The 12270-nt window shown below is 40.2% G+C and overlaps 1 protein-coding gene across 1 annotated transcript in view; it reads right to left on the bottom strand.

Annotated features, from left to right (window-relative positions):
• Positions 1-899: 899 nt before the first annotated feature.
• The window catches only part of GPI (glucose-6-phosphate isomerase), a 28989-nt gene continuing 17618 nt past the window's right edge, over positions 900-12270 (bottom strand). Inside the window, exons 9-18 of the mRNA XM_067540071.1 lie at positions 11572-11625; positions 10075-10135; positions 8315-8358; positions 7824-7976; positions 7002-7131; positions 6482-6558; positions 4682-4810; positions 3652-3727; positions 3505-3571; positions 900-1345 (exon numbers count right to left, since the gene is read on the bottom strand). Coding sequence (XP_067396172.1) covers positions 1222-1345; positions 3505-3571; positions 3652-3727; positions 4682-4810; positions 6482-6558; positions 7002-7131; positions 7824-7976; positions 8315-8358; positions 10075-10135; positions 11572-11625 — 915 coding nt within the window. The 3' untranslated portion in view covers positions 900-1221. The remainder of the gene's footprint in view (positions 1346-3504; positions 3572-3651; positions 3728-4681; positions 4811-6481; positions 6559-7001; positions 7132-7823; positions 7977-8314; positions 8359-10074; positions 10136-11571; positions 11626-12270) is intronic.

Raw genomic sequence — 12270 nt, 5'->3', positions numbered from 1 at the left:
AAGCCACAACTCCGTGTGCCATGTCTCCAAGACCCAAATTCACACATTTATGTATGCAATTAGAGGTTGCAAGTTTGAACTTTCCTACTTCTAGCTTGGTTTCTCCAAGTTTTTTTTTTTTTTTTTTTTTTTTTTTTTTTTTTAAACCAGCATTTGGTGTGTAGGGCTCATTAAAACTAAAAGCAGAGTTAATTTGTCTTGCTTTCCCCTCATCCATCCCCCCCTTCCCCTTTTTAAGTCTTGATTGGAATCAACTCATTTGTGTAAGCTGTAAAGAAGAAATAGGGGTTGTAAGAAAGCCACCTCCTGAACTGTTATGTGTAGTTAGGGGTTAAAATGGTACACAGCAGCAGAGGCGATTTTAATTTCCCTAACAGACTTTCAAGGCTTGTTTGTCAAGACTGTTTCCTATTCTCTATTCAATTTGCAGCAAATACAATTACTACTATGTAGTTGTTTGGAGGATCCTGAAAAAAAAAAAAAAAGATACTGAAAACCTCTCTGTTTTCTTGTAAATGGTGCTAAGCTCTAGTAGCTTGATCAGAAATAGGTGTTTGGTTTAACGGGTTTCTGAAGTCTGAAAACATCAATGTTACACCAGGAAAGAAGTTTCCTCCCCTTCGGAATAGCTGTTTGTCAAGGAAATACAGAACCACCACCACAGAACACTTCTCAATCTTCCTGATCAGCACAGCACACTAGCGGTAACAATGAATCCCTGTGGGTTACCGTGGTTGTTATGACCAGGTATTATTCACAGAATGTTTCATACTATACAATCTGAGCAACGTTGCAACTCTGGGTTGTTGGATTTCTGTAAGGAATTCCCCCTTATATTAAACCCCTGAGCTTTTAAGCTAGGATTATCAGGCTTGCATTTTACAAACAGAGTGAAGAGGTTTTACTGTCCACTGTGTCTTTTATTTTCTGATTTTAGTACATGTGATCAACTTTGAGGGAACTGGGAGAGAGGGCACAGAGTAGTGAGGGACATATCAGCTGCACTTAAGTGTGGCAACCACAAAAATAGAAAGCAATTATACAATCTCTGGGTTTCACAAAACTAGCTTTCATTTGTAACACTTCACACAACAGGATTAGCTGCAACAAGTTAAGGTGTAAAGTGCTATTTTGGTTAAAAGTAGCTAACGAAAACAATTACTACAACATTGATCTGGGTATTCGGCAGTTAGACTTGTGGTAGCCTCTGAATCTTTCAGGTCAAGCTCTATGCTTCTTGATGAAGTTAATGAGCCCATTTGTTGAGCCGTCGTGAGATGTCACTGGAGCATCAGAATCCAGTTCTGGTTCAATTTTCTTAGCCAATTGCTTTCCAAGCTCAACTCTGAATTTTATGGAGGGGGGAGAGGAAAAAGTAAGTTAGCACAAACTCATTTAGATCCACACCCACACAAATATAATAGGCAAAAATAGGCACTTGAACCTCAGATTTAAGTACTACTGTGATCCATAAAACCTTGCTTGGCTGGTGCCTAAACTCACTCAGCAGCACCTAAAATTGCAGGGTATAAGTTTTCTGGATGCCTAAGTTTTGGCATCTGGGCATGCACACTGCTGCCTCATTCTAGGTGTCCAGAGGCCTACCTCATGCTTAAGCCCCAGCATGATTCACAAAGCAAGGAAAGATAGGCATTCCCCTGCCTCTCTTGCCTGTAGAGCCATGGCTACTAGACAGGGCCCCATTCAAATGTGACCAGAGGAGGAGGTAGTGATGCCTCCTCTCTCAACTTTTAGCCCTGTGGATATCAGAAACCTGGATTCAGTTCCCACTTTTGATAGGGAGAAAGTATCTGAACAGGGACCTCAGGATATTCTGAAGTGGGGCTCAGTCTCTCCTGTTGAAGCTGTTCCACTTTTGGATATAATGAGTCACTGGAACAGGACAGAATCTTGAGTCTCCTACCTCTCAGATGGGTGCCCCTAACCACTGGACTATAGAGTCACTCATTCACTCTGTCACCTCCTCCTTTCCAAACCTCACAGGAATTATGCTGCTCTAGACAGCATTATCCCCTGCAGAGACCCGTGTTCAGCTTCTACTTCAATGTCTGGAAGAATGTAACAATAGCACAGCTCTCTAGGAGAGATGCAGAAAGTAGACGCTCTAGAGCAATGGTTCTCAACCTCTGCAGACTACCATATCTCTTTCAGGAGTCTGATTTGTCTTGCATACCCCAAGTTTCAATTCACTTAAAAACTACTCACTTACAAAAATCACACAAAAAATACAGAAGTGTCATAGCACACTATTATTGAAAAATTGTGTATTTTCTCATTACCATTAATTATAAAATAAACCAACTGGAATATTGTACTTACATTTCAGTGTATAGTACTGTGCAGCATAAACAAATCATTGTCCATATGACATTTTAGTTTGTACTGACTCCGCCAGTGCTTATGTAGCCTGTTGTAAAAATAGGCAAACCTATAGAGGAGTCAAAGTACCCCCTGGAGGACCTCTGTGTAATCTTGTTTGAGAACCACTGCTCTACAGCAGTGCACAGAAACATGTCTTGGATCTCCAGGGCTGGGAACAGAGTCCCCTGTGGATTCCTGGGCTTTCTAGAGCCTCATCCTTTTCCACTGCCTTCTCAAAAGGAAGGTACAAGTTTTATCTGAATCTTATGCACATCCCAGCCCCTCTCCTTCCTCTTAAGAGTTTTTTATTGGGATAAGTGAAGAACCAAGATTTTTCACGTGACTAGTAGTTTTAGGCATTCGACTTGAGAGTTTAAGGGACTGGAGTCAGAGGCGAGGTGCTCAGCACTTTCTGAAAATCAGGTTTCAAGTTGAAGCATCTCAGTTTCTGGGGGCCCAAATTAGTCACTTTTAAAAATGTTGACCAAGATGTGCAGAACACCCTCCACGTCATATGAGGTGCATCATTTGTAAGAGAGCCTACATTAATGGTAGGGCCCCTAGGTCAGAGGACAAACTGGCACATGTTTTCCTGACAAAGGAAAAGGAAATCAAAAAGTGAGAGGGTTTTTTGGTTGCTCCTGTATCATGGCAGTTGCTGCGCTGTCAGATTGTCTCGTATTAGCTTCTATACATGGAAGGTAATCCACGTCCACCTTTTATTTAAAAGGATTGCTCTTTGAAGCACTTTCTTGGTCAACTTGGACCCAATGTCTTTCTCCACTTCTATTGTTTCCATAAGTATTGCTGAGAGCATCTATTCCTCTCTGCCTTCTCCTATATATAGTTTCTTAAAGTCAATAAAAGTAAAGTTCCTCAATCTTTCCTCCATCTATGAAGTGATGCCATGCACAGGGTTTAATAGAGGATAATGTTTTAATCCCATAAACAGACATTCCTGCTTATGTATTTAAAGATACAATAGAAGCTTTTACCCTTTGATGGATAGCACAAGGAATATACAGCTGATTTGCTTCATTACCTTAAGCTTTTTTTAAAAAATGAGAAGTTATGGAGTGCCACAGTTCATAAGGATTGGAGATACAGGTTAGTAAGACTTACCCCCATTGGTCATAGCTATTAATATCCCACACAACTCCTTGAACAAAGATCTTGTGTTCGTACATAGCTATAAAAACAAATGAGAATTAACTGTAAGCCTCATCAGAAAATAATCACTGAATATTGCTAGTAATGAGATATATTTACCAATTAAGGCTCCCAGAATGAACGGGGTAAGTTTTGTAAACACAATGGAATTGGTTGGGCGATTTCCTTCAAAGACCTATCAAACAAAATTTAAAAAAAGTTACATTCCTAAGTATTTCTCACATCAGAATCACATGTATCTATTTTTCCAGATCCTTAATACCAGTGTGTTACACACAAAGTTATATTTTATTTTAATTAAAGATTGAAATAGCTAGTATGTCCTTTTAATGCTCGTAACATTCCTCTGTACAATCTGTTGGTCATCCCCATAGACTGTATTGCAATACGTTTATGGAAAGGATAATAGTAGTAAAATGTCATCTCCAAATGCCAGGAGCATGCATAGCAGAGCCTTGCAACCCAACCCAAATGCAATAGGACTCAACTACAAACGCTGGGTCCTAGTCAGATCAGGATGTCTCCACATAGCTGTACTATGTGCTGCTGAGTAAGTGTGCTGAGGAGTTGCAGTACCTCTCACTCTGCAGTGAGCAGAGCAGGGGGCCGCAGATGATAGAAGCAGGGCATGCTGGTACACATGGGGAGAAGGGAAATGGTAAGGTTGAAAATGACTGTCCTCTTGGACTTGGGTCTTGTTCAGGCCTAAAAATTAGGCCCAAGCTGACTTAAACTTACACATTCAGTACTATGAGGATGACACCAAGTGCAGCAAGATCAGGCTCCCAAGGCTAGAGACAGAAAAGCATTTACTTTCTGGAAAATGCTGCAAGGTTGCAGTGTTCTGTTAGCACAACATGGTTTAGTTTTTAAGAGAAGAATTTGCCCCATACAGAGAGAGACAGAGAGCGCTCACAAGTTAGTCACTGAATCTCTGAAGATTCAACATTTGCAGCTTGTTGCTGGTCATGTCTAGCCAAGCGCCACCAGAGGGCACCAGATTTCTCCTAGCCTACTCCCTTTAAAACGTTTCTATAGTACCCACACCATACTGTCCGCAACATACAGACAGCGCTTTCACACCAAAACAGAGTAACTTGAATGAGATGACAGTTGTTACCACTGGTACCTTATGGGGAAGAAGTTTCTCCAGAGGATTGCCACTCAGCCCAGTAGCCTGTAGTTCTTTTCGAGCCTCATCAGCAGTCTTTCCTTTCATCAAGGCCTCAGTTTGAGCAAGAAAGTTGGCCAGAAGGATCTAATGAGAACAAGTGAGTTAAGCCAAGTCAAATTGTCCTTCTAGTTAATGGAGAGGGAGCAAATCTAGTGCTTGGAGCCCAGGACTGAATCAGGATGCTATTTTAGGTAAGGTGACCAGATGTCCTGATTTTATAGGGACGGTCCTAATAACCAGGGCATTCTCTTATATAGGCACCTATTACCCCTCACCCCATCCTGATTTTTCACACCTGCTATTTGGTCACCCTAATTCTAGGGAGTGACAGGCTTGCTGCTGCATAACCTCAAGCAAGAGACTTAGAACTAAACACAAGGTACCAGGTAGTTCTCTGTACACTGAAAATATAATTTTTCTTCCCTGGAGTGTCATGAGGCTTTTCAGTGTCTTGGATATATGCAAAGGAGCATTTAAAGATTCAGGGTGAGACTTCAATGGGGCCAGGATTTCACACTCAGAAGCCATCCCAATAGCCACAGCATTGGATCCTACCTCTATAGTGCTACTTGTGAAAGCAGTGGATGAAAGTGGTAGAACACAAGAGTCTGTGCTTTCTTCCATGCCATCCCTCTCTCTTCCCCCCGCCCCATAGCATGCTCTTAATCGGATGACCCACCAAGTCACTAGTCTGTCTCTCCTCATGACCTATACAGGGTTAACCAGCTGAGAAATCCATTTACTCTGAGACAAACCTCAACGTCATGCCACATGCCAGCCTCAGCTGAATGAACATATGTTTTATTTCAGTTACCCATAATCCCTCTTTTATGATCATGCTACCTCCTCATATCATGTTGAGGAGTTTGCAAGCTCTTCCAGGCAGAGATCATGTCCTGTTTTAGGCAGCACCTATCAGTCACCATAAAACATCATTTCTAATGTGCCTAGGAATGGTCGAGTTAAACTTCTTCTTTTTAAAAAAAAAAAAAAAAAAAAAAAAGTTATCTTTTTATATTTGTCTGAAATCAGCATTAACATCTTGTCAGAAGAAACTAGAGAGCAATTTAAGAGGAACACAGGCAATCTGTATTTGAAATTGGCACCAGAAATAATTCAACTTGAGGGCACTTTTTCCCTAAAGCTGGAAGTAAAAGTTACTACACTGGGCAGAAGTTATTGTAGGTGGGTTTTAATTTTAGGATGCTATGCTGTCTAATAGAAAATAATTCATTTTGTAGATGTGTTAAAAAGTGAGCCAAAATGGCTGGATTACACCTTTTTTATTAAAAGTCCAGGTTTTTAGGAGAGTGTGCTCAGAAGATAACTAGCCTTTTGATATTTTTATGAATTATTCTCCAAGGACTTTAAACCTTTTCCTGAAGAAATGCTGCGGTCTCCAAGGTTTGAGTCTCCTTTGAGACTTTGACTCCTCACATACACATGCTTAGCCTGCCACTCTCTTTTCAAACAGCCACCCATTCCTCTTTGGCCTCAAAACACCAACCAACAGGCCACATTTTTAAAGTCTGCCTCTGGAATTGAGAGCAGCAAGTTCTGCAGAAACAAAGGCTCTGCATACACCAGTCACATTGTATTGCCACATCCAGTATGTGGTGGCAGTCTCAGACATTTTTTTAAATGTGGCCTACTGAGTCTAAAATGGAGGAATTTGGCATACTGTAGGGTTGGATAAACTCAGCAGCAGTAAAAGGAAATATGAACACCAATGATTACAAGCACAAGAAGTTTTACCTTGTGATGCAAGCCGTTTCTGATTGGATGTTGGGTCTGGACCGGAATTAGAAAGTCGCAGGGGATTATACGAGTTCCTACAGGGAAGACAGTGTTGGAAGCCTAAGAATACTTTATATTAAAAAACAAGCAGGGTTTTTTTTAAAAATCAATGTTTTGACACAAGTTTCAGATACTCTAAACTGATCTAAAAACCAAAGTTTTCCAAAAAAGTCTATTTTATAAATTCTTGACCAGCTCTATTTCGTAAAGTATTAATTTTTTAGAATTCTAAATCCCATTACTGCAACATCAGTGTGTTGCCTTCTAAAGCCATAGGTTAACATCACTATAATAGGTTGTTGGTAGGTAAGAGGCCTCTGACAGTTTAGCCAACACCCAACCCCCAGGACAGTATCAATTCTCCAACTTCTGCAGCATCTGTATCAGGTGTTCAGAATTTCCTCCCAACCCAGGTGTTGTGTAGCTGTCACCAGTGCTGGTGATGCACCCCAACAAGCTGACTATTTTACAATTGTACCTTGATGAATGAGCTGATAAAAGGCATGCTGCCCATTAGTTCCAGGTTCACCCCACACAATAGGGCCAGTATTATAGTCCACACGAGTGCCTTTCTTAGTGATGTATTTCCCATTAGATTCCATGTCACCCTACAAGCAAGGAGGTTAGAAGTTTATAAACTGGTATACCCCATGTTTTTTCTTCTTGTTCTTACTTCATTTACTTTAAGTTGTAACTGTTCTAATGAATGACTAACTCTGTTTATCTTTATTTGGCAGTTTTATAAGTGTTAAAGTTAGTAGTTTGGTTTGTAGACATCAGGAAGGTTGGGATGCTAACAAAATCTGTGTGGAGACAAGGCTTTTATGAGCCTCTGTATAGATGGTTGTGGGTACAGCTAACAATTGTAACAGCTATCTGTTACCAAGATAGTATTCTTCCTCAGAACCCTTCAAAATGTTACAGTTACATATTATGTATGCAGTGTTGTTGTAACAGTGTCGGTTCCAGGATATTCCAGAGACAAGGTGGGTGAGGTATTTTTTGTTGACTAACTTCTGGTAAGAGAAACTTTCAAGCTACACAGAGCTGGTCAAGTCTTGGAAGGGTACTCAGTGTCACAGCTAAATACACATTGAACAGATAGGTTAGCATAAGTAGCTAGCGCACATTCTAAAAGGACCATTCAAAGAGAAGTGGCCTGTTATATTAGGCTCCAATGAACACCATCAAAAGATTCTTTACCCTAACAAGCAAGGTGCACGCACCTTGGACCTCAAAACTAAGGCAGTGAACTATGTACACAGACTTATGGACAATCTTTGCACAAGTTGAGCCTTACCTGCTGAAAGTAAGCAGCAAAACGGTGCATGTACTGGTCATACGGCAGGAGTGCATGGGTTTCACAGCCATAGAAGTTTACATACCAGACACCCAGCATGGCCAGCAGAACGGGCACATTCTTTTCCAGTGGAGCAGTGTGGAAGTGGTTGTCCTTTTATGCAGCAAAGATGAGAGAGAAAACTACAGTGACCAAAGAAATCTACTTCTCAATTTGAATAAGAGAAGATCATATTCTGAGTTTAGTCCAATTGTCCCCCAAATTAAAGAGTGGCAATAAAAACTGATCTATGACTGGGAAGGAGGGGTGAGCTCCAACAGAAAGTGTTTTTGATGCAGTGGAAACAGTAAGGAGGTGGGGAAAGACTGGTACTTTTCCATATCAGATTTAAAAAAAAAAAAAAAAAAAGCAAGCATCACTTCCAGGAATCTTAATAGCAACACTGTACCAAGTTAATGGGAACACAATCTTCAACAAGTATTCATACTCACCATCCAGTGGGCTCCTGCAAGCAGTTTCTCAAAGTTGTCAAAACCTAAATGAAAAACCAAAGTGCACATTAACTATCACAGCTTACGCATGGTTTCTTTGAAGGTAGGCACCACCACAACCTGGATTCCCGTACACAGTAAAATTTTCTTTAGTCAGTCAAATTTTGACTTGGAAAGTTGCATTTCTGCTACATTTTATGACTTCTGCTCTATCTGTGCCCCCTAGGTTGGGATGCACTTAATTTTGAGTAAGTCTGGCCTTTAAAATTTCAGGGCTCAACTTCACTAAGCTTTTGCACTTAAAAAAACCTTAGCCTGAAAGCCGACAGACTGAATAAGTAACAAAGGAAAACATATACTGATAACAGATGCTGCTTCCATCTGTATCTGAATTACTAAGGCATAGCTTTCTGATCAGTATCTGGATTACTGAGACATAGGTAGTTCACCCTAGAAAAAAAACTGAAGAACTATCAATTTACCTAGCTTGGTTTATATACAATCTTATTATGGACCTTAACCGGCATCACTCATCAGTGCACAATAGCAACTGGTGCCCTAGTCACCCCCCAGCTACACTACAGAATTGATAAACCTGTCCCTCTTCATCATAACACTCTGAAGAGGAGGAGGAAATGGATCTGGTAATGAAAGCAGTAATTCTGTACAGAGCTGCTTTTGCAGAGTAGTGGACCACGAGCAAATATTACAGCTAGGTTGGTATGCTAGCAACGTTTATTTAAAGACAGACTTGGGTAGCTCAGGCAAGCAGAAGCGTACTTGCCAATCTGCCACTTAGTTAGAATGGAAGAAATCTATTTTTAGTTTTACATAGCAATACAGTATTTCACACACAGCAACTCCCAGTATTCCATTTCCTAATGGCCCCCATCTAGAAAATTAGTTTTCATTTCAGAAAAAGTTAAAATTCTTAGGCTCTATGCTTTTGAAAAAACCCTGAACGAACAAATATAGGGCTGTCCATAGTCTGCCCATGGAGAAACAACAGCCTTCAGAGCGGTCAGCTACCTCCATTCACCACCCATCCCCTTCTGTGATCTCCATCCGAATTGATATCAGCGAGGGTGTTCAAGCCAAGAGCGCCCTGGTATAGAAGTAGGCTACCAGCAGGACCCTCTCAGTAAGGGGCCTTTGACTCTAGGATAGCGCTAGTGTTTCTAGATCAAGGTTTATAGCCTGGGAGAACAAGTACTACAGAGAAATGGACAAAAGAAGTTTCACCCCTTAACTTCTCCTTCTGTTTTATTCCTGAACAAAATGTCTTACTTGGAATTGGTGAATTGAGTCCATTAACATTTAATATATGCGCACCCACAGCAACAGCTGGATGCATTTAAAAAAATGCAAATCTGATTAGAGGGCTTAATTTTCCAAGAGTGTGCATGCAATGACTGACTTTGCATAGAAGTCAAATATTTTTGACCATGTAAGTGGGCAATAAGATGTATGGTTGGTCATTTTGTTAAAGGCAAATTTGTGGATGCAATTTCAGAAGGGCAGATGTGCTACTGAAATCCAAAGTGTCAACGTGATCCATTTCACTGTAGGTCATTTTAGCAGATGATTTAGCAGAAACATCCAGTTACTGTGATTAGAGCTTGGGCAGAGTAACACTATTGTCCTCCTCCCCCGATATCCGATCCCTGAGCATACATCTTATTAGCATATTCCATGTGTGTAAATCACACTGCTGATCATACAAGCCATGTTGAGTATTTTTATAGAATATGGATACATACCAACGTGCAGAGCAATGGAGAGACCAATGGCTGACCACAATGAGTAGCGGCCACCAACCCACTGCAAATAAGAGATTGTTTTAGACAGCAGTAACTTAACATGAGGATTCTGTGTTTAAACCCATGGCAATAAGTTCTAATAACTCTTCTTATACTGCACACTTTAGATCATATTTTTTCCAAATTCATTGTGTTCTTCAGAACGCAAGTTTTTATTTTAATACAGGACGGAGAGGTGTCCTGGTTCTGCACACCCACACCAGACAAACAAAACCTATTCCCAGAGATGGGTTGTCTTAACTAGTGGAACAGAGCCAGAAGGTGCTTCCACTTTTTATGGGTTCCAGAATAAGCTACCTTAAGTTCCAAGTCATTTTTACAGAATCACTTTTTGGAAATGTGGGGCTGTGTCTATTGCCTATTAATGACTATCAGTTCTGTTCTATTTGTAAGGGGGGTGGGGGGGAGGAGGAGAGAAAGGTATTTAAGAAAATCTTAAATATCAGAAGTGAAAACAAGCCATTTCATAAAATAACTATAAAGTGCCTCAGTGACTTGGTAAGAAAGGATGCTTGGTGCGTGCGTGCGTGCGTTCATTAGGAGGCAATAGCATGTGTTTGCAGGCTCAGTCAGCCAGTGAGATTAAAGCTTGTGGTCCAGAGCTGGCAGATTATATGGTACTGGCTTCCAGCTCCTAACTTGCATTAAAGGCAGCTAATGTGCATTAACTGCTGTCCTAATATTACTTTTGCATGCCAGTCATCCTTCCGTCAACTACAGAAACGTGAAGGGATTGGAAATGGGAGAGGTGGTGTCCCACAGAACATTAAACAGGTTGGCCAGGCTATGAAACTGTTTAAGAATCCTTGTTATGAAGGGTTAAACCAACCTGAATGTTAAACAGCTTTCATGGTATCAGTGACAGCATCTTTAAATTAGGTTATAAAGTTGTCAGGCATGTAATAAAGGAGCAATATACTGACATGTCGGAGGGTTTCAGGCATAGGTCAGAAATTAATCTGAAACCTTATAAAAGTTAAGGTCCACTGTACTTATAATTTGTGTTACTAAATATCACATCAGACTCCTGTTCTTTTGATATCTGACCTTTACTGATCTAAATTATATACAGTAGAGTGCAACAGTCAAATGTCACAGCTTATAATAACTACTTGTAAGACCTACACTGGGAGCAACGAGCTATCTCTTGTTACTCAACAGCTGTCCAGACAGCAATGCACACAGAAACCTCCTCTTCTGACCTTTGACAGGGAGATATTAAACTGAATGGTCACAATTTCTATACATTTCACTAGTTCCCTCAATTTGCTGTTAGATACACTAGAAGAATCTTATTGCCTTAGGAAGCACTGGTGGGTTTATTGTAGTATCTCCATTTTTTTGGCAGGATATTGATCTTTTAGTTTGGCTTTTCTGAAGCAGATTAAGTTACTTTAACAGTTCGCATCTATTGCTTAGTGTTAAACATTTACTTACATCCCAAAACTCAAACATGTTCTCAGTGTCAATTCCAAAGTCTTTAACTTTAGGCTAGAAAAAAATAAAATGGATAAATACATTCATATCAGAGGACACAGACATAACAGCCAGCAACTCCAGGATGCATAAATAGCTAAAGTTATATAGTTAGCTTAAAAATATTGTTTCTTATATAAATAAAATGTACACACATCTCCCTGACCTCATGCTTTGGGTCAGAAAATAAGTCATGACTGAGCCTGCATTCCTCCTGGTCAACGTAAAATCCGTCAGTGGTCTCAACACAAGATGTTAAATTCAGTAGTGTAAGTGGCAAGTATTGTAATGAACCAACATAGCATTCATATTGTGTAAAATGAATAGTTTATATCAGCAGGGCCAGAATGGAGGAATGGGATAGGAGAAGAGGACTTCAAAGCAATTAGCAGAAGGTTTTGGAGATAAAAACCGACCTCTCCCGTCTTATTATAGATCTTAACTGCTGTAGGTTTTTGTACTACAGCCCTTTTATGCATGCAAATTTTCACTGTACACACCGTCCAAATGCCTAGTCAGTATGTTACACTAGTCACACTTAACAGGTTACTTACATCATTGTAGAACTTGGCCCAAAGATTTCAATGGTATTTAAATACTACATACACATCAGGACTTTTCACCCAAGAGTACATAACTAGTTAAATAAGAAGAGGTACC

The sequence above is a fragment of the Emydura macquarii genome, unplaced genomic scaffold, assembly GCF_026122565.2.
Source record: "Emydura macquarii macquarii isolate MOO-44397 ecotype Brisbane River unplaced genomic scaffold, CSIRO-AGI_Emac_v2 contig_561, whole genome shotgun sequence".
NCBI lineage: Eukaryota > Metazoa > Chordata > Testudines > Chelidae > Emydura > Emydura macquarii.
Note: the sequence above shows the minus strand (reverse complement) of the source record. Positions and strands in the feature narration are given on the sequence as shown.